This window comes from Chanodichthys erythropterus, chromosome 2, assembly GCF_024489055.1.
Source record: "Chanodichthys erythropterus isolate Z2021 chromosome 2, ASM2448905v1, whole genome shotgun sequence".
Classification (NCBI taxonomy): domain Eukaryota; kingdom Metazoa; phylum Chordata; class Actinopteri; order Cypriniformes; family Xenocyprididae; genus Chanodichthys; species Chanodichthys erythropterus.
Window position 1 is genome coordinate 25516959 of NC_090222.1, and position 23405 is coordinate 25540363.

A 23405-nucleotide genomic window follows, 5' to 3' on the forward strand; every position below is an offset into this window, starting at 1 on the left:
TTTTGAAATCGGTCATCACTAAATAAGTCGTTATTTTGTTTGTTTTTTTGCCGCGCCAAAAGTATTCTCGTCCCTATATAATTTTAATATTGAGCCACTGTACTCACATGAATTGATTTAAATATGTTTTTAGTACCTTTATGGATCTTGACAGAGGAAGTGACATTGGGTGAACTAACCCTTTAAGTGAAACATCACATTTGTGTTAATTCTTTTTGTTTTTTATTACTAAAATAAAAGTGTTGAACTTTCTTCTCGTGTCCTACTCCTATTTTTCTGCAGTCCAGAATGGCAGCACGGCTGAAAGGTTTGTTTGAGCTGCACGTGAATTTCCATTTCCTTCAGCCTGAGGCGTATTCATTTTACTTTTGGTGTGAAAAGCCCAGCCCAGAACAGAAAAAGTAATGCAAAAGTAACTTAACATTACTTTCCATAAAAAGTAACTAAGTAACGCTATTACTGTAATGCACTACATTTAAAAGTAACTTTCCCCAACAGTGCCAGCGATCACAAATGACTGGAAAACTTCACTGGTCAAAAAGTAGAGCGGAAACACTTTGGGAATAAAGCTACCGCTCGTCTGTTTGCATCCAGTGAATCAAAGATGAAAGAACCCACCATTTTAATCATTATTGCACAACTGCATAAATTTATTATAGACATTATGTAAAAAAAGTGTGCCCTTAAATATTTTCTTATGGAATGGGCAGTTTTTGGTGGTAGGATGGAGAACAGTCACGATGCCGCTGTTGACGCAGATTGTGAAGATGCTGTGTGTGTATTTGTCGTCAGCTGTGATGATACACATTCAGTAAACAATACAGTCTTCATCCTGAGTTTTGATAAAGTACAATTTTTCACATGCTGAGAAATGACATGGAATGAAAAGGAACTTCAACTGATGTTCAGCTGAGTCCAACATTGTTGCAGAACATTAAGGTCGGAGTGGATTGAATCTTAAGAATCTATGAAAACCGGTCCCTCGCACTTCCGCCCTGTCCCAAATGCACTTGCATTTTTCCTTAGATGTAATTCTGCATGGATTGTTGAGTAAAAGTTGACTGTGCCGTATGAACACCTTTTTGAATGTTAAAATGACAAATGGGACAACCTACAGTCTTTTAGAGGTTCACATCAAGTGTGCCATTTGGGCCTGGACCATAAAGTGTCTCTTAATCATTCAGACAGATTTACACACTGCTTGTTAAACTGGATTAGCATGCTGCAGCACCATAGCATATCCAGTTCAGAAATGCATGATCGCCAGTCAAGCTTGACAATAAAAAAAACAACTTCTTTTTGAATGTTTCCACATCCATCAGAACACTTCATATTGGCTCTACATGATCAATGTATGTTCAGCGATGACTCCACTGTCACAATTTGTGAGAGTACAATAGGCTCTTACATGATTCCTCTGGTTCATAGTGTGTTTGTGGGAATATCCTCAATGAGTAATGAGTGGAGTGGTTAGAGAGCCCCTATCCTATGATGTGGCACTTGTAGGGTCTGCAGGTTGGGGCAGGTGAAGTACGGTGCAGGCAAGAAACACGTCGCCACTCCATTTGAAGCAAATGGGAGCGTTGGCCCATAAAAAACCTCCTCTTTACCCTTGGTGCTCACATCTAGCACCTGCCAAACAGACAAATGATAGGATTTCAACATTAATTATGCAACATGTCATTCAAACATATGCAGCATTCAAGCAAACTCACCTGAATGCAAGCAAGGGGTTCATTTGTCCAGATGGAATATCCACCAACTACATATATTCTGTCATCATGGACAGACACTCCTGCCTCATTTTGGCCTATGAGGAAAATGTAAAGATTACGCACACAAAAAAAGAATTACCAAGGTCTATTAACCCTTTCAGGCACAGTGGATACTGTGAAAAAAAAAAAAAAAACCTTGTTGCTCATTTTGAGTGAAAGTATTACTCTTTACAATCTTATGTTTTGATTGGATGACAGTAGTTTTGTCTCCAAAGTCTGTGCTTTTAAAAAATTTCTTACGAGCTAAACTAGGTTCATTTTAGCACACATTACAAGCTTAGCACTTGTAATAATGCTTAAAAAAACAGTATATACAGTAAAGCTACATTTTAAAGAGAAAAGAAAATGTGTTCTGGGAGAGTAGGTGAATTATCATATCTATTACATGATTTTAGTGCGTGCGGTGACCTGTGAGGAGACTGAAGGAGCAGCGTGTCCACTGGTCCATGTCCATGTCATAAGAGTCGATGTGTCTAACCAGGATGCGGTCATTGTTGTAGTCTAGATCGTTCCCCCCAAGCACATACAGCTGCCTTTTGACTGCTGCCATCACATGGTACACCCTCCTCTGCAACATGGGACTGCGCGCTAGCCACTGATTCTAAGACAGAGAGGGTATTACAAAAGAAAGAACAGTATGAAAACTCAATTACTGTTAAAAACAACCATTTTAAACTATGCAACTAAATGAGCAGGAAAAAAAGGATTTACCAAATATTTGAATAAATAGTTTTTTCCTGGTATAGTTTAAAACTGCACATGCAGTATATATATGTATATATATATATATATATATATATATATATATATATATATATATATATCTATATATATATATATATTTATTTTTTTTTTTTTTTATTTTATTTTTTTTCTCCATGAAAAAAACAAACATTTTCAAAACCACTGTCAAAACAAACATTTAACGTTAATTTCTTTTGCATATTCCAGGGCATGTGCGTGTGCATTTATTTGTGAGAGGTGCGTGTATAAGCAGAGATTGCACGAGCAGTGGTGAGTGAGAGTGTGAATATACACGTGTGTGTTTGGCGACCATCTGTTGAGGGTAGTGTGGGTGGGGGGTTGCTGTTCCTGGCAGGTGAATGCAAAGCCACTTTGAATACCAATGAGCCTCTGCCTCCTGTTCTTTCCTCCTCTCTTCTTTCTTTATATCTCTCTCTTTGAAAAACACACAGTTGCACTGACCACAGAAGTTAGAAGATACTTATTTTTAAGTCTTTTTGAATGTAACATTAATAAATTACAGTGGTGTGTAGAGGATTTTAAAAGTCCCTTGAGTGGGTTTGGGTTTTTTGTTTTGATTTTTGTTTTTGTTTTTTGAGCCCAATGTAACTTAATATTTTATCTCTATTCAATGTTAAATGCAGTTTGCATGTTAAAAGGCGTATGCAACATCATTGACCTTAATCAGGGTGGATGCCATATGTAATTTTTCGCTAACAGATGGACAGCCCTTTCGATAGGTCACAATGTTTTTTTAGCTCTGTTGTCAATCATTTAGTTGACGCAAAACTGAAAATGTCTTTCCAAAACAATTCTTGGTGACACAAAACTCTGAAAAACATGTACTTAATATTAACACATTAAAATTTTCAGAAACTACAATTATACAACAAGATTTTATAATGAAGTCACCAAGGCTGCATTTATTTGATTAAAAATGCCATAAAAACAGTCAAATTTTATTACAATTTCAAATAACTATTTTCTACTTTAAGTAAGCAATAAGGTATGAGAGGCTGTGCTGTATCGTGAATAAGTGACGGCTGAAGGGAGTTGTTAGGCACGTGCAAAGCGGACAGCCACACAGCACCCTTCCGCCTTGACTTGTTCACGATACAGCACTAGCCTTGCTTTTATAAAGCGGTTACCACACAATACAAATATTAAAGCCAAAATATGTATCAATGCAACTGTCATGAAGTAAACTTTAACTAAAAGCTTTCCTTCCACCAGAAAATATAGTCCCTGACCATGAACAGCAACAGAAGTTACATTATTAAGCCATTAGATGGCGGCAAAGACTTCTTTATGTCTTTATGAGTGTGTCAGTCAGTAGCGAAGACTTTTATATTGAAAAGACTGAATTGTTGTGAACTCACAACTGACAAATGCTTTGAATAGCGCTGTCAGTCATGGGAAAACCCCTTAACTGTTAAAAGATAATACATTGGACATTTAAACAGATTTTTTATTATGAACATAGGACTGACCTGAAGAAAAATGCTAAATCTGAATGCAGGTAATAAACTCGTTCAATCGATCTCTTTCTCACAATACTCTTCTAGTTCTGCAGAATACAGTAAGCTTCAATGAACAATATCAACCGAGAACAAACAGCTTACCTTGCTAAGAGTGGTTGCTAAGGGTGTTGTATAGTGAAATACTAAACCCTTCGGTGAAGTGGTCATAGCTGTGTTTTATCGTGGATAAAACACAGCTATTGACCAATTAGAATAAAGGACAGGAACTAACCGCTTTATAGTATATTTTAAAATTGTATTTATTCCTGTGATGGCAAAGAATCAGTGTCACATGATCCTTTAGAAATGATTCTAATATGCTGAATTGATGTTCAAGAAAATTTTCTTATTATTATCAATGTTGAAAACAGTTGTGCTGCTTAATATTTCTGTGGAAGCCGTGGTACTTTTTCAGGATTCTTGATGAATAGAAAGTTCAAAAGAACAGCATTTAAAGGTAATTCATAGTTATATAATATTTTAATTTTTTAAGATGAAGAGGCACTTATCCAGCCACATTATTCTCACATAACCACATAAATACAATATGTTACCTGTCCTGGGTCATACACCATCAGTCGATTCTGGTACTGAGCTGTGTTAGTGACACCACCTGCAACAGAAGAAGTCAACATTATATGTTAAACTGATGCTAGTAATGTTTTTTTTTAGTTTTGGGCCTAGAACCTCTGTGAGAGTCTTACATGTATTGGGAAATTCCAGATATATGCAGAATAGTGGGGTAAATGTGAAGGAACGTATTATTACCTGACACCCAGAGCAGCCCGTCAGCCACACATCCTGCATGACAGGACAGCGAACGGTCAAAAGGTTGCACATAAGTCCACTTGTTCCTCTTGGGGCAGTAGCGCTCCACACTGGGCAGAACCTGCCTTAGTTCGTTCCTCCCCCCTACGGCATAGAGATACTGTCCCAGAGCTCCCAGCACAAAGTGCTCCCTGCACGCCTTCATTGGTGCAATATCAGTCCAGCGGTTCACCCTCGGATCGTACCGACATGCCGTCCTCACCGCACATGTCCTTCCAGTGGCGTGTTCCACCTCTCCGCCAGCCACGAACAGGAAGTTGCCCATGACAGCCACACAGTGGTGACTTCGTCCAGCAGGCATGGGTGCTAACTCACTCCAGTTCGAACCCCCGGCGACACGCGTGTGCTCCTGCGCGGCAGGGTTAAAGAACCGCAACTCCCGTACGCGGCTGACCTCCCGTTTGCGCCCGCCGATGATATATAAAGTTAGTGACTGAAAGCGAGGCGTTGTGCGGGCCGTCTGACGTAAAGGCTGTGCAAATACAGACCGGTGGTAATCCAACGCCTCCTCCACCAGGGCGGCGACAGTGCTGCTGGAGTTGAGGAAGGGGTGACTGCTGGCCACACGGTGCAGGGCGGAGACCTCCATCAGGCCGTAGCGCACGTGTTGCAGCAGTTCCTCCATGTACTGGTATCTGCAGTCGTGCTCCAGCCAACGCACCAATAACTACAGCAGGGCAGAGTGGCTCATCAGTATTCAGCAACGATTCGGGATCAGGAGATCACACTGCTCATATTACAGGCTGCAGCTCACACCATCCACACAATACTGTCTGTCTACGCAGGGCCAACGCTTTGTATCATTGCATGCTAATGCTTAAGATATTGTGTCTCTATACAGTGATGAGAAGACAGCTGCAGATGAGATGGGAGGGTGGGATCTATGAGCACGCACACACGCGCAGTCATGAGGTGTGCGTGTGATGCATACACACATATGCACTCCGGCACAGCCAAGGGAGTTAGACAAAGGGGAGTTAATTGAACTTGAGAGCAATCTAGACTGTTTAGCTGCAGAGGCATGCGAGTACGGCGGAGATGGCAGGAGATAAGCGATGCCACTCTCATGGAAACAAAGTGGCTTTTAACACAATCAGCCCTGAGACAGAGAACTTATTATAGCATCCTGAGATCATGGGCCACCACCTCTAGACGTTCCGCAGCTATCTCCTACACACAAATGGCAAATTTAAATGCTTGTAATATATTTTTTCTTGGAGTATTTCAACTGTGAAATGGTTAGATTTTACTTACACAAAACGATTTACAGTACACTAATTTGAGGAAGGTACGTTGTGTTATTTCTGTACTATTAGCAGCACCGAATTGCAGAGATAATGACTGCCGTCAGACAGGTTTCCCAAAAACTCCCCCAATCTGCCATTGGTCGTTCAAACAGGTAATCCTGGCCCCAAACTCATGCCATTGGTTGAGATGTCAGATGCTCAAATAGAGCAAAGTCACTTTTAGAGACCATTAAACTACTTATGGCATACTTAAGCATATTTAAGGATTAAAATAGTTTTTCAAATTAAATAAAAAATGATACAAATTTTTACTTATATTAAAATTATGTCCAATACCAATAAGCATATAATTATTATTTTTATGTTATTGCTGAGAAAAGATAAATGGTCTGTATATACAATTGTATACTATATTGTCTAAAAAAATATATAAATAAATTAAACTCAGTAGAAATAAAATAAAACATTTACTCAAATTAAAATGTCTATTTTATATGTAACAGTATGTTATGGCTAATAAGCAATAAATTACTGATAAAATTTCATATTATACTGTCTAAAAAAACACTAAAAAAATCTGATTAAAGGCTACAAGTGAATTTAGGAATCACAACATTATAATGTGCAGTATGGAAAATGGATATTTATGTAATATTATGGATTACAGATTATTCAGTTCTTAATGTTTTAAACATTGATTAACTTCAAGTGAGCGTTACATGACAACTGAGCATGGAAAATTAAAGATCTATTAGCCAATATATATCCAAAATGGACCGATTCCAATAAATAAAATGGTCTGTAATACTGATCAATAACCTATATAGTGTGCATTCCTAAATAATTACATATTTAAGCTTTAAGTGTACAGAGACTTCAGCAAAACCCTCTATTAATGTTTGCCGTCATTAATCATGTAACGCTCTACTGAGGTTCTGTTTCGCCTTCTTCCTTTCTCTGAATTTTAGTTGTTTTTTTTCCCAACCCTCCTCCTTTTCACAGCCAGCAGAAGAGAAGAAGAAAGAGAATGAGTGAGAGTGGAAAATGGGAGAGGGAGGGAGAGGGAGGGAGAGAGAGAGAGAGAGAGAGAGAGAGAGAGAGAGAAAGAGTGAGGTGTGAGCGAGGCAGCGTCTGTTGACTGTGAAGGTCACACTGGATCAGAGAACTTCCTCGGGGCAGAAAATAAATGAACTCCCCCACCCACTCCCGCACGGAGAAAGACAGACAGAGAGTGAGTGCGAGAGAAGAAAAAAGAACAAAAAAAAAAAAACAAAGAGGAAGAAAATGTGATTTCCAGAGCATGAGACTCAGAGAACTCTGCATGACGATGATTGACAGCCAAACTATATCGAGGGTAGTATTGGCGGGCGCACGTTCGGACTGGCGGACGGCAGCACCAGCCCCTGTGCCCATCACGCTTCCGTCTGATGCCCAAATTAACCTTCTCTGCAAAGTGAAGGAGGCCCAAAGCAGCCTAATCAGGGCCTGATTATGGCAGCAGCGACTGGTTAAAGGGTCAGGGTAATTGTGCCATCAGAGGCCTGATTGTTTTCAATCAGTAGGGCGGCCGGAGTGACAGCTGGGGGATTGAGGCGCTGATGGAGCCGCGGTGGGCCTAATCAGAGAGAGGCTGGTTGGGGGGCGGGGTGGTGGGGGGCGCCTGATTGGTGCAAATGAATAGTCACACCACAGCCCCCTGACTACAGCCTCCGCCCGTGTGTACATATACACACACATGCTCACGTTGTCCGTACACCTTCTTTTCTCACTCTTATACCGTAAATTAAACAGAAGGAGTTTGTGTGAATATGACCTTAAGCATTCAGATTTACTTAACAAGGCTTTTTGTGTTTGGCAGCTGTTATAGAGATTGTCATGGGGTCCAAAAGTCTGAAATCTTTTTTTTTTTTTTTCTGATTCAGTACAATACTTTTCACTACCAAATGACATTATATGCATAATTATTTGAATATGTAAAGTTGAACTAAGAAATTTACATTTATTACAAAGTGGTGCTTTAATGACAGCAGCACTTGAGCTGCATGAGCACCACAAGTTTGTGTAAAACCTGATGATCATATTGTCCAACATGACTCGAGATGAGAGCATCTGAACATAGAGGTTCACATTTATGTACTATAAATGATATAGATGCTTACATATTTCGTAAATGTTCTTTGTTGTAAAGTTTTCAGAATTTTAACCCCATGCTGATATTTTGCATTAAAGCTATCTTAGCAGTTCAGAGATGTTTTGAAGAGTTAAAGTCTGTGAATTTGCGGCCCACACACCTGCCATATCTCCTCCTCACTGAGAGAGGTGAGCCGGTCGCTTTTTAGCACTTCCCTGAGGAGCCGATAAGGTAGGAGCAGCACTTCCTCTTGTCTGTTCTTCTGCAGCTCAGAGAGGTGATCCACCAGAAAGCCCACCACTGCTTCCTCCAGGGCCGGCAAGTGGAAGAGGTCTGCCAGCCTGTACAGGTCCAGGTAGTTAAAACTGTTCAGCTCCTACAGGCACAGATATAAATACAGACAGATTCACAGTCTAAGGGGGTTTTTTATTATTCATGTATGAAAACTAGTTGAGCATTAAAATCCAAAATTAAATCTTACATGCCTTGAAACATACAAGCACACAAACGCATACAATAATAGATACCCTCATGAGTGCATACATACAGTCATTTAATACTGTAATACAGTAAATAATAAAGTTATGATAAATGATTATTGGGATCTTTATCTCATGTAAGTCCACAACATCCAAAAATATAGACTGGAAAACCTAAAGTGAAAAAAAGGAACAACGGAGACATAAATCTGGTCCACATATACAGGATGAAGAAAGACGCTTCACACAGAGACAGACTGCCATCTACTGGTTAAAATGAATAACAAGTGATGAGCTATGAACAGGTTCAGGTGGAATCTTTTTAACATTTTCTGGGCTAAATTAGGGGGAAATCTATGGAATTCTGCAGAAAAAGGGCAAAATTATTAGGTAATGATGACTAGGTTTTTCGCACAAAGGCTTCAGGAATCTTGGAATATAACAGCATCATAAAATCTACTATTAAGATCATTTTATGGTTATTTGTGTTTTTTTTTTATCTTGGAAGCTCTAGTAGTATGTGTTCATTGGGATTAAACTGAAAAGAGCATGTAAAACTGTGGAAGAAAGAAACTCAAATCAATGAAGGGTGAATCACTTATGACAGAATTTTTTTCAGAAATACTATAAAAAATGAGCATGTAAGAAGCATGAAATGAGTAAAACTTTTACAAAATGATTACTGATTACACAGTAACTTTATATGTAGTACTTGCTGAAAACACAAATTAAGCTTTACCAAAACTATGCATGTTTTCAAGGCAGAAATAACCCGTAAACACACCTGAATGAGATAGTGGGAACAGAGGCTGAGCAGTTCCAGCAGCTGAAGGTGGCTTCCAGCAGACAGGACGTCTTGTATCACTCCTGGCTCCAGCATGATCTACAGACAAAGGACCTGAGTAAGACTATTGTAAGAAACCACAACATTGCTTTCCTCATTCCATGTTTCCACCCATTCCAAATCAGGGGTCTTCAGGCCATGGACCCCTTGATGAAGAAAGACATGGAGCAGGGACCCTGTGTTAAAACTTGTATAAAACTGAGTGTTGCATAAACCTGCTCTATAAAAGATGTGTATAGCAAGCTATTATATTAACATATTTACATATTTATGATGCTTTGATTGCAAAGCCATTAAAATAGTCATTATTAATGTGTATTATGTGACAATACAAAAGCACTTTAATTTGAATAAAAATTAAATAAGGACACACATTTTAAAAAGAGGTTTAAGAGTAGAGGTTTAAGAGTAAATAAAAAATAAGACAAAAAATGTTACATTTACTGTGTCACAGATGGTTAGCTCAAATCATGCAAAAAATTGTTTATTTTTCAGGCTGATCCAATTAAAGTGCATACACAAACAACTGGCTCTTTTAACTGTAAGGATAGTGAGCATTACAATTTCGCCCATTCATTTACACTACTGGGTGGTAAGATTTTTTTAATGTTTTTGTAAGAAATCTCGGTAACACTTTACAATAAGGTTTCATTAGTTAACATTATTTAACTACATTAGTTAACATGAACTAATAATGAACTACACTTACATAGCCTTTATTAATCTTCGTTAATGTTAATTTCAACATTTACTAATACATTATTAAAATCTTGTTAACATTAGTTAATGCTCTGTGAACTAACATGAACAAACAATGAACTGTATTTTCATTAACTAACATTAACAAAGATTAATAAATACAGTAACAAATGTATTGCTCATGGTTAGTTCATGTTAGTTAATACATTAACTAATGTTTCACTAATGAACCTTATTGTAAAGTGCTACCGAAATCTCTTATGCTCACCAAGGCTGCATTTATTTGGTCAAAAATACCATAAAAACATTAATATTGTGAAATATTATTACAATTTAAAATAACTTTTCTTATTTTTAATTTTATATTAAAATGTTCTATTTTAATACATTTTAAAATGTAATTTATTCCACTGATGCAAAGCTGAATGTGACATGCTTCAGTGTCACATGATCCTTCAGAAATCATTCTAATACAATTATTTGGTGCTCAAAAAGCATTTGTTATTATTTTCAATGTTGAAAAAGGTGCTGCCTTATATTTTTGAGGAATATTTTTTTTCAGAATTCTTTGATGAATATAAAGTCCAATAGAACAGCATTAGAAATAGAAATGTTTTCTAACATTATAAATGTCTTTACTGTCACTTTTAATTGATTTAATGCATCCTAGCTGTATAATAGTATTCAATTCTTAAATTAAATCTCACTGCTCCATTCATAAATCCGTAAGACATTACCTTCATAGTGTGGAAATACAAAACAGAAGATGGAACACAACGAGAACAGCATTGAAAAGGGGATAAGATAACCTAGGATTATATTTAACCGGATTTAGAATTTCAAGTGTGTAAGCCCATTTGTGAAGCTCCAGAATGAATATGATTATTCACAAGTATTTCACTTATCTGCTACATATGATTCATAATAGTGTCTTTCCAGAATCTAGAGACCTGTCTTTGCTTGAAGCAAAGTCAATTTTGTTTGTTTTGCATGTTCTGGGCTGTATGTAGCTGTGTGGGCTGTGCTGAATTTACCTGGCCTGTGTAGGCGAAGTCCAGTGCGTGCTTCAGTCCGACGCTCGTCACACCCTGGAGAGTTACCTCATCTGCCTCACTCTCAACCATACACAGACTGAACATGGCCTGAAGATACACACACACAAGCTCATAAGTAGGATGCACCACAAAACTAGAGTAATATAGCACCTTGTAAATAGGTGTTAAAGAAAAATGTCAATAAACTGTTCATTCAAGTCTAAAGAGTTACATACTGAGAATGAGTCCATGACCATCAATCAGTGCATACTGTACTTTCTCACACACACGCACAGTCACAGAATAAAGAGACCAAGAGGCCAGTGCTGTCCCACTGTGTTCTCTGGCAGGAATACACTAATCAAAAGCATTGATTGCTGTCACAGAGCAAGTGTGGGATGGTCATTGATCAAAGCCCATGGAGAAGAGGAAGTCAAAGGACACTGGATCATCATTACACCTACCAAACTCCACTGATCAAACCTAACTGAACTTCCAGTGTGAAATAAAGGAGAAATCTATCTATTTATCTATCTATAATCTAATCTATCTATCCATCTACATTCTGGATTGAAATTAGTATCAGTGCATAGTCTTTTGTAAGAATCAATAGACATTTATTGCAGGTCTTGGCTCCATCTGAAGCCTCGGTGTGTTGAAAATAGATGGTAAATGTTTATCTTTTATCTTTGTCACCTCACCTTCAGAAACTGTTTCCCCAGAAGTGCGTCACATTTAATGTGCCTGGTAAAGTCTACCTTGTTTTTCTCTTTTCTATTTTAAGAGCAGCATGTTTTTAATGACTGACCTCGGCTCACATTCAGACTTTCAAAAGGACTCATTAGAGGGTTGTTGGTTTGTTGACAGCTACTCAGAGAGCTCCTTACTGGGACACCACTGCCCATAAGCAAGACTTAAGGGTTTTTGGAAAGGAATTGTGGGTAATAAGGATGACTAGTCCTGTGTCACATGTCTGGCTGGATGACTTCTGACCTTGGAAAAGCAATGCAGGCTGGTCAGACAGCAGCTTTGTGAGTTTACAATGCATGCTTTATGAGCCATATGAAAATACACAATCAATCAACGCCTCACTTCAGTGTTTCTGGCATTGCTGCACAGTGAATCTAAATAGTAGCTGCTGATTCTTCAGCACCATGCAAAAAATCATATTTCACATGAGCAGTGACTGCGAGTTTTATGTCTGTTTTGAAAGCAATAGAATAAAAAGACTTGTGTACCACGAAATTAATGGCAGGAATTGTCTTTCTATTGAGCTGCCTTCAGAGACTGCAGACAAAAGCAATATAGTTACAGCACTACCAGTGTAGTCTGATTCACGAACAAATGACTCATATGAGTCAGCTCTTTTTAATAAATAAAAAACATAAAATGCAAACAGTGTAGTCTAATTCCCAAACAAATTACTTTTATGAGCTTTTATGAGCTGTTGATTTTTTTTTAATGAATCAAAAAGATGAATTAACAGTTTGAATCAGTCAGGCTAATCAATATATTCAGTAAATGAAGCAAGCTTGTGTACATACCATTACTCTTGATTGTTGCTGATGTTATTACTCATTAAAGATACACATTTATATTTACAGTATATAAGTATATATAATTTGTGTTTACTCAGAGAACTCTGCTAAACAATCTTCTCTGGTCAAATGTGTAATGACATTATTACAGTGTTTGTCTTTAATGCCAGTGCCACAGGCGCAGATTACACATTTCGCATTTATTCATTAGTGCCACTGAGGTGTTAAAGCTCGAAAGGGTGCAATATCCTTTAATATCAGGCCTAAAAATAAAACTAGTCAGGTGCCACTGGGTAAACTGGTGTGATTTTTACATTTTCTAAAAAAAAAAAAAAATGACTGGTTTGTTACATACCTCACTGCCACAATTCTACGTTTTTCTGGGTGGTTCCCAGAGTGTTTCTAAGTGGATGCTAGGGTTCTTAGAAGTTTTCCTGAAATTCTATGGAGTTGCTAGGAAGTTCTGGATGGTTATTAGGTCATTGCTTACTGGACAAAGTCAAAACAGCCCACCTTTCTATGATACTGTATTCATGTGCATAAATATGGCTTGCATCCCTCCTTCCCTCTAAGGGATTTTCACCCACTAATTGTGTTTCAGATGATGAATAATACACCTCTCTTAAACAAGCCCTAAAGTTGGAGGTATAATTCATGCACATGGCAGGACCAATAATATATCAAAGTTAGATACTAAGAATTGGGATTAATTTTCAAAACACAACTCATTTTGATATTCACAATAGAGCATAAGACACATACTCATGTACACGCCTGTCTATTTATACCCATTCAACCGTTCCACCTAATAGAAATCAGGAATAATACAAACCTTGCAGGCATACTATGTCAAAGGGTAGCTGTCAAACAGAGCCAACAGCTTTGATTTGTTTACACAGTAACTATATTGACTGAAGCTTTGGATCAGTCCATGTTTTACATAAGCTACAACGACTAGCCTTAACAACAGCAGAAGGTGTTCTCATCAGAAACCTAGGGCTAAAATCAAAAACAGAGGGATAATATCTTATCATTCCAGCCCAACTGAGGTGGAGAGCTTCTCAGGAGACATATAGAGATAAATATACCTGCCCTATTTAATTCTGTTCTTTGGACTGTGCACATAATCTTTCCCTCTGATGCAAGGCTGGATGTATTTCTTCTTTGTAATCTTTTGAACAAACCAAAATCAAATCTCACTGATACGGTTTTCAGGCTGCTGACGACTTTTCATTTCCGGTCTGTTGCTCTCTTGTCTCCTGTGTGAACTGTACATATTTGCATCAGGATTGTGCAGCTAAAAAAGAAAATCCTGTCATTGTTTACTCACTACTCACATTGTTCCAAACCTGTATGACTTCTGTGGAACACAAAAGAAGATGTTCAACTGTGCGTTTAGGCTGCTCTTTTCGTGTAAAGAAAGACAACGATGCTGTACCTCTCTCTTAATTTCGCACTGATTTCAAAACAGACATTAAACATTTTGATACACCACAACTGAAAGTAAACGTTTTTAGAGGTTGGCAGCACTCATTTCTATTTTATTTCGCAATATTTTAATAACGCAATATCGCGTTCATTATCGAAGGCGATTCATCTGCGATATGAACGTGATATTGCGTGGCTTGTCAGTGAACTACGGCTCTGTCTATTAAATGCCGCTCCATTTGAAATCAGGTGATGGCGATTTAGCGGTAATCAGGGAACCGGCTTTACTGACGAAATGCGCGTAACAATCGCATGCAATATATCGGTCAGCCCTAATATGGAACTAAAAGATTTTTGGCAGAACTGTTCCTTTAATAGATATCAGAATAAGTATGGCTTTTTACAGAGCATAGAAATATAAAGCAACTTGTGTGGCAAACACTTTCACTATTGAAGGATTAGTTCACCCAAAAATGAAATGTCTGTCATTAATAACTCACCATAATGTCGTTCCAAACCCATAAGACCTTTCGTTCATCTTCGGAACACAAATCAAGATATTTTTGATGAAATCCGAGAGGTTTTTGAACCACCCATAGGCAGTAATGTCATTGCACCTTTCAAAGCCCAGAAAAGTAGACATTGTTAAAATAGCCGACCTCTCGGATTTCATCAAAAATATCTAAATTTGTGTTCCAAAGACAACTGAGGGTCTTACAGGTTTGGAACAACGTGAGGGGGTGAGTAATTAATGACAGAAATTTTCACCTTTTTGGGTGAACTAACCCTTTAATCATGTTTCTGGGATTAGCAAGAAGAGTATACAATCTCACCCGGAAGTAATCGCTGCAGGCTGCCAGGACCGCCTTGTGAGCGTGGAACTTCTGTTCCCCGGCGACCAGGGTGACATCGCAAAGCAGTCCGTCCTTCCGCTGCTGATTAAGGGCAGAGAGGACAGAGTCCTGGTGGGATTTGGATTGACACAGCCTCTGTCCTGTCAGCATGTCCTGAGAGCTGAGACACAAAAACAACACTACAAGACAAGCCCATGCTTGGACTTTCTCATCATCTAATCATGTGCCCAGAAACAATGAAGTGTGCATGTGTGTGTATGTGTCTTTCTCCCTGCTGTCCACTAGGTCTATCAATACATCTATTCAGTATGTGAGATGTCATTGATTCTCACTGCTCCCATGGCCATGAATAGCTCTCTTCAGCACAGCACATTCAGATTTAGCACTCATTCTCTGTCTGTACACTAAAAAATGTTATATATGTTAGCAGAAAAAGACTGCAGAAATGCTATAGAAAAAACATGTTCATTGATTAACTTTGTTACCTTACCACATAAAAAGCTATGATTAAAAAAACACCACATGTAATTTTACTGTAAAGACTTATATGTATTAAAGACTAATATATATGTATTAAATTAATTTATTGAAAGCTTATTATTATTATTATTAATTTATTAAAATACAATTATTTTTAATATATTTTAATAAAATATATTTCATGTATTATGTTATATGTATTTTATTACAATAATTTATTGTAAACAAATTTTAAATGTATATTTATAACATTTTTTTACAAGGCAATATACACTTTTACAATAAAAATTACATTTTCAATAAGTAAACAGTATGAACCTCCTTTGAATTTGTATGCATATGGGTATTACCAAAAGTCCCTGCAAAAACCATCACATTTGTTGAGATTTTATTTTAGACTTTTTTGCTAGTTATTCACATTGGTGTGTTAAATGCGACATTTTACATTATTTCATTCATGTTAATTGCATTATAGTAGTGTGATGTATTACCCTGATGGTCTGTGGGTGTACTGATGAAGTCATCATGTGACTATTGATGAAGCCATCCATTTTAACTGTCTTATTTTCACTATATTTTGCAGTAACAAACACATTTTAATACTGGTTAATATTAATCTTATATGTTTTCAATCTTAAATGTACTGACAGGAATTGGACAATATAGTCACCAAAATGTCTGCCACAATGTCAGTGACATTATCATTGTTTATTTTTTATTTTTGCAGTAAATTTAAAGGTGGTGTGTAATACTATTTCATGTATTCTGACTTATTTACACTTTTAAAGAGTTGGATTCTCATGCTAAACATGGCCAAAGTTTCAAAACACGAGTTGGACGTATGAAGGAGTATTTCTGTGCCAAAAATTCTCTTCCAAATGCTTACAGTATTCGGGGTCTTTTTTTCAAGTATGGGCCTAAGTGACGTAAACGGGGGCAGAATTCCTTGTACAGGCACTTCTCACGGAAGGGCCCGTGCGCACATGTCAACCAGAGCGAGAGAGCAAAAGCACGCCCATCAACGTGCGTTCAGCTTTACGGAAGTCGACGGCAGCGCTGCACAGGTCACAGGGTAAAGACTAGAAGGGATACAGCTATGGCCACTGGACATTTTAATATATATTGACTTCACGAAATCAACACCAAAGAAGTGCGTTTTTGGTTGTGAGGGAAAGATAACCTTGCTTCCTAAAGAACCCAGCGTTAAGTTGAGCTGAGAGATTTGTGCTCTCGCATTACATTGATGTGTTCTCGACATTTGTTATTAAAATAACCATAGAAACTGATAGTTTCAATCACTTTTTTATTGGTTAAAATGAATGGAGAATATCTCGTGGTTTTCCATGGCTGCTCGAGCCCTAGGGATTGGCACTTATGGTTTCATAAACAAGGCCCAGTTCTATGCTGGATTTACAGAAAGTTTGAAACTGAAAGATGGAGCAGTCACAGCGATAATGATCCCGGTCATGAGTCAGAACCGCAGGTGGTGAGTAAAACTGCTTCAAATGTCTGTTTTGTAAACAACACAAACGTAGTGAATTCATAAATTCGTTATTCATCATTCACTATACACCATCATTCACTATATGTTTAGCTGACCATTGACAGCTTGCACACAATCTCTACACAAAAGCTGCGAGTGCTCTTCACTATCTCTGCTCACACGTCACGCCTCCAGGCACTCGGCTGTTTTATGGAAATACTTGGTACAGCGTATGTATCTTTTATAAATACTTTTTGGAGATATGAAGGATGCTATACTACTCTATAGGTACTCAAGATTAACATGAGATTGGCAGAAAAATGGTGTGTGATACCCCCCCTTTAACAAAAATGTTTTACAGTATTGGTTAACACAGAGTAGTACAGCCCTCTGGGAGATGAAAGCTTCGGATGACCTCAGATATCCTCCAGAGCTCTTTAAATAACGCTGACCATGTCACAACACCACCCATCAAATCCAACAGCGTCTACATTAAATTAAAACTCAACTCGTGAGGACAAGGTAATCTCTTAAGGTAGACTGAGAATGTACCTGGGAGGAGGCTCAGAGGGCATGCTCCTGGAGGAGAGAGGAGGAGGCGGAGGAAGGAGTGCTTCCTGTTGATGCTACAAAACACCAAACAGGCCCGACTGAGCATGTGCAGCACTCTACAATGAGAGAACAGAAACAGCAAAGACTGAGATTGGATAAGGACACATATCGGAGAAGCCTATGATAGCCTGAATATATGAGCATCTCGATGGAGCTATTGAGATGAAGAGCTTTTAAAGATTGAAATGATTCGTCTGCGCAAAACAGATTGAAATATCCCTCGAGAAACATATCCGATGTATGCTGCATGCTATAGACTTTCTAGGCTGAAAGTGAAGTCCAACATTAATTTCATGAAAATTAAGCACATTTCCTCCACCAATTCTTATACTGTACTACAAAAATTAATTATACATTATTTAAATTGTTTTTATACAACATGAAGCATTTGTTCCACTAGCTTTATGCTAACATAAAAAAATCAATTAAAATAAAAATCTAAATAAAATTATTGTGTCATCAAACTGATTTTTATTACTATAAAATTAGGATATTCTAAAGATAATCTAATAAGAAATTGAGAAATTGAGAATAATTACAATTGCAAACAAACTCAAAAGTAAAACATCTGTACAAATTAAATTAATTATAATTTTGGGGTGATATGTGCAAAACTGAACGGAAAACGGAAGCTCAGAATTTTTATTTTTGGGTGAACTAACTTTTTAATGGAGCTAACGTTAATTACAAGCATTATTTCCTGTATGAAAAGCAGAAGAATACAAAAGAGAAATATTTATCTAAAGAAAACACAATAGAAGAAATATTAAAAACACCACTCACCCTATTGATGCACAATGTGTTTGGATACAAAACAGCTACAGTCAAAGTTCATTCTGATCCAAAATCAGACTGTGCAGCTCCTCTCATAGAGCCTCATGTGATGGTCAACTGGTGTTAAGGCAGAGAGTAGGTGATCTGAAGCAGGACTCACTGGAGCCTACTGGCCCATTGTGTCTGAGCCATCCCAGCAGATATTGATCTGATTACAAAATGACCTTCAGTCAGCAGACTGTAGTCCACGGACGATGGAGGAGAAAAGAGGAGGGAAGAAAATAGCAATAAATCTAATGTCCATCATACAGTAGTACAGATATTTCCTTTATAGCTTTGGTCTGTCACTCAAATGGTCCCATCGATTATTCTAGCCCGTTACTGACCTACTTTACCAGAGTCCACCCTTAATCCATCAAACTAAGGGTGACTGAATGACAGTTAGGTACCGTCGTGTTAAAATCAACGAGTAGGTTACATTGCTAAAAATAACAATAATAACCTGTAGGCGGATGATATATTGTCTATTATTAATATTGTTTTGACAGGTTAATTGCGTCACGAACCCAAAGAAAAGCTGTCACTAAATACAGATTAGAGTGCTTTGGTCTCGAGTCCGTCCACAATCACTTTTAAACCCCAACTGTCAAAGGTCTCCTAGCAACAGGGCAGAACCAAGAATATTTGGGCAACAATAAATGTAATCCTCACTGAAGACCCGCCCAACTGCAACCTCATGACATTCAGCTGTGAACTGTTTCGGTACATCCCTTCAGCATCCATCTGTAAACACTGTCTAAGCGTCCCTGTATGTTAGACATGTCGTAAATATACCAACATTCACGAGCTAAAAACGCACGTACGCAGTGTACCTTCGCGTCCAGTGCCTTCTTCTCTCGGATTTTATCCGACGTCGTGTCACTTGTCAACTTTGACTGACCCAAACAAAATATCTGCATCGACCCCAGGAGAAAACTGTCCAGAGACTGGGGGTGTAACTCGCTATGTCTATGCCCAATGCGTCTGAGCTACTGTAAACGCTGGAGTCTTAATCAGTCCCCGCCTCTTGCGGTCACATGCCCGGGATCATGCGTGTCCACGAGGCGCCGAATATGAAGAGCAAATCATGACTGAAACATTCTGCGATTTTCTTTTTGAATTAGAATGAGGCACGTTTTTATATTTGAAAACTTAATTATTGAATAAATAGAACCTTACAAAATTATTTGAAAGGGTATAATTATGTTTTAATTAGTCATAATCCCACTTAATTTAAAAATAAAAATAAAAACTATTTTATTGCGTATGAATTGAGAGTAAACTATTTTTGAGCACGGCATAACTAGGAAATATATGCCTATATATTTATTATAAAAATTTAAAAGGGTTCACTCAAAAATGAAAATAATGTCATTTATGCTGTATAAGTGCAGTTCATTATTAGTTCATGTTAATTAATGTAGTTAACTAATGTTAACTAATGAACCTTATTGTAAAGTGTTACCGACATATTTAAAACAGTTCATGTGACTATAGTGGTTCAACCTTAATATTATATAGCGACGAGAATACTTTTTGTGAGCCAAAAAAACAAAATAACGACTTTTCAACAATATCTAGTGATGGCCAATTTGAAGCTTTGAAGCTTTACGAATCTTTTGTTTCAAATCAGTGGTTTCAGTCACATGATTTCAGTAAACAAGGCTTTAGGCTTGTTCGACTTGATGCAGCACTGCACAGACCGATCGACGGCTGACATGAAGCAGTGCATGCCGGTAAGAAATTTTGTTTGACTTGAGACTGACGTATGGCATCAAAGTACCACAGGAGTGATTCAAGAGCAGTCGGATGAGTCAGCCAGTGCAGTTTCTCAAGAGCAGCTGTACAAGCTCTGATGATGAAACAGCTGTTTCTTGATTGGCCAAATTCACCACATGACAACAATCAACAATGTTTCATGTTTACTCTGAAAACTTTAGTTAATGCTCACAAATCTGTATTTTTATAACTTTCAAAGCTATTTTCATGTAGCCGCGATGTTATATTGTGTCATGTTTATCAAAATAAAAAAAATAAAGACCCCACTACATTGGTATTTAAAGGGTTAGTTCACCCAAAAATAGAACCCTCATGTCGTCCTAAACCTGTAAGACCTCCGTTCATCTTCGGAACACAGTTTAAGATATTTTAGATTTAGTCCGAGAGCTTTCTGTCCCTCCATTGAAAATGTTTGTACGGTAGACTGTCCATGTCCAGAAAGGTAATAAAAACATCATCAAAGTAGTCCATGTGACATCAGTGGGTTAGTTAGAATTTGTTGAAGCATCTAAAATACATTTTGGTCCAAAAATAACAAAAACTATGACTTTATTCAGCATTGTCTTCTCTTCCGGGTCTGTTGTCAATCCATGTTCACGACTCCGCAGTGACGCTGCTGACGTAAGACGCTTCTGACTTGTTATCTGGTGCACCCAAGCTTCGTTTACAGTCTGAGGGAGACACACACTATAAACAAAACAACCTTCTGATGCAGAAACTTGAGAAAATGAGATCCAGGCAGATAGATAAAGTTGATAAGAAATGATTTATTCATTACAATTAAATTTAGCCTCGCACGCAAACTTTAATCGATAATGAAAATACTTAATAAAACCAAAAGGTAAAATAACAACCATAAAGAAGCAGTCAATAGTTAATAATAAAATTTAGAGTATTATAAAATTTAGAGTATTGTATCTAATAGATGAAGATCAAAAAGAGCAATAATTAAGACATTTGCAGATAAGAGAGAGGAAGCAGAAGGCCAGGAGAGCAAAGTAGAGGAAAAAAAGCTGAATTATCAACAACTCAGTCCATATTATAGGCTACCATAAGCATACATGGAAATTCTCAACCCACACAAACGGATGTTTTTATATTAAAAGAAAAGGTTAATTTCACCCATTACGTCATCCACTGGTCCAATGTCAAAAATAGTTGTTTTATGCCCTAGGGAATTTTGGAAATGTCAGCAGACATATTTTGATCAGATTCAAATGAGCAATAATTCTGAAAAACATCACTTCTGCAGTACTTGGCAGGCGTTCAATACCTAACCACAAACGTGTCTGCGTGACCTGTCACACCGGAACACTTTGAGGAACAATTGAACATAACAAGCATACTCTATGAGGCAAAAGAAGAATGACCATAAGGGTACAATAACAAATAAATACTTGAAAATATGATAAGAATTAATATATAAAGTAGGAGTACATGAATAAGCAAAAGTAAAACTGATAAATCATAAGCCATAAATGATTAAAATAAATATTAATAAAAAGGCATGAATATGAATATTTAACCATTTCGGATCCACCACCTTCACAAACATGTCTAAAGATTTCGACACAGAGAAAGACTTGAATTTTTTGCTCAGCCATATTTATTTGAACCCGAATACATGGATGAAGAACTAAAAACGATGGAAGAAGCTCCTACACAGCAGCGTCGCTGCAGAGTCGTGAACACGGATTGACAAAAGACCAGGAAGAGAAGACAATGCTGAATAAAGTCATAGTTTTTGTTATTTTTGGATCAAAATGTATTTACGATGCTTCAAAAACTTCTAACTAACCCACTGATGTCACATGCACTACTTTGATGATGTTTTTATTACCTTTCTGGACATGGACAGTCTACCGTACAAACATTTTCAATCGAGGGACAGAAAGCTCTCGGACTAAATCTAAAATATCTTAAACTGTGTTCCGAAGATGAACGGAGGTCCTACGGGTTTGGAACAACATGAGGGTGAGTCATTAATGACATAATTTTCATTTTTGGGTGAACTAACCCTTTAAATAATAGCCTATATGCTTATGTAGAACTTTATTCTTGTAAAAACAGAAGCTGTAAGCAGTAGACTACATAAAGTATTGAATGAAAATGTCTCAGAAACATCAGTGTATTAGTCAAAAATTGCATATTTATTTCACTTCAGCTGTGATAAAGTGCAAACGCAGTGCGAGCATCACGAGAAGCAGAAAGTGTCCGACTTCACGTCTCCGTTTTCATCTCCTCCCCGCCTGCACGCGGCTATACTCGCCGATCGTTTGCATCCAGCCGCAGCTGATGTCGGACACACCGTTTATGCGATCCAAACCGATTCGAAACAAAAGATTCGTAAGTGTTTTGGAATTGGCTGTCACTAGATATTGTTGAAAAGTCATTATTTTGTTTTTTGGCGCACAAAAAGTATTCTTGTTGCTTTATAATATTAAAGTAAGACCACTGTACTCACATGACATGTTATGTATTTAGTACCTTTCTGGATCTTGAGAGGTTCGGTGACATTGCTGGCAACAGAGGCCTCACCGATCCATCGGATTTCATCAAAAATATCATAATTTGTGTTCCAAAGATGAACAAAGGTCTTACGGGTGTAGAACGAGTAGGTGTTTAATAAATGACTAAATAATTTTCATTTTTGGGTGAACTAACCCTTTAAGATTTTATTAATTTACATTAGGCTACTTTTCCAGGTCCAAAAATCCCACTTCTAAAATTAGGCTAATTAAAATTTAAATATCTTTAAGTCATGTTGAGGCCCCATTGGAAGTTTGCTGAAGCCCCCTGTCAGAGAACCACTGGTTTATAGAAGCTGAATATGCATATGCCTTCAAACGTCATTAAAGGCATTAGCCTACACGTTTTCCTCATATTAGTTTGCAATAGCCTTCCTTTAACTAGTGAGTAGACATAGCACTTAAATTACGTTTTTTGTTTCTTCATTTCTCATAAAGTCAATCTCCCATTACAGTTGAAAAGCATTTTCTTGAATTAGGTGACCACACTTTGCAGCCTAAATGTTTTTATTCCGCACCCGCATGAAGGTGAGACTCAGCAGTCTCATAACGGAACTGAGAGTGTCATTTCATGAACAAAGAGCTCATG

General features: G+C 37.6%; 1 protein-coding gene across 5 annotated transcripts; it reads right to left on the reverse strand.

Moving 5' to 3' along the window:
* Positions 1-149: 149 nt before the first annotated feature.
* Positions 150-19486, reverse strand: klhl32 (kelch-like family member 32). 5 transcript variants are annotated; one of them, XM_067394403.1, is made up of 12 exons: positions 19343-19486; positions 18480-18708; positions 17637-17752; positions 15101-15281; positions 11302-11409; positions 9509-9607; positions 8406-8621; positions 4808-5534; positions 4594-4652; positions 2184-2376; positions 1716-1810; positions 150-1632 (listed from the first exon to the last, which is right to left on the reverse strand). In XM_067394403.1, the coding sequence occupies exons 3-12, from the start codon at positions 17657-17659 to the stop codon at positions 1471-1473; spliced, it is 1863 nt and encodes a 620-aa protein (XP_067250504.1). In that variant the 5' UTR covers positions 17660-17752; positions 18480-18708; positions 19343-19486; the 3' UTR covers positions 150-1470. The 5 variants fall into 5 exon arrangements, 4 of the variants coding, with proteins under 4 accessions (XP_067250504.1, XP_067250513.1, XP_067250522.1 ...); XM_067394412.1 differs by having other exon boundaries at positions 19334-19486; XM_067394421.1 differs by lacking the exon at positions 19343-19486 and adding an exon at positions 18857-19066.
* Positions 19487-23405: the final 3919 nt, after the last annotated feature.

Excerpts from the sequence above, each read along its gene's own strand:
- klhl32 (XM_067394403.1), bottom strand. The coding sequence starts at position 17,659 with ATGCCCTCTGAGCCTCCTCCCAG. Across the intron at positions 8,622-9,508 it reads GTTCCCACTATCTCATTCAG|GAGCTGAACAGTTTTAACTA; the intron begins GTGTGTTTACGG and ends CTGTGCCTGTAG. Across the intron at positions 1,633-1,715 it reads AACCCCTTGCTTGCATTCAG|GTGCTAGATGTGAGCACCAA; the intron begins GTGAGTTTGCTT and ends TCTGTTTGGCAG.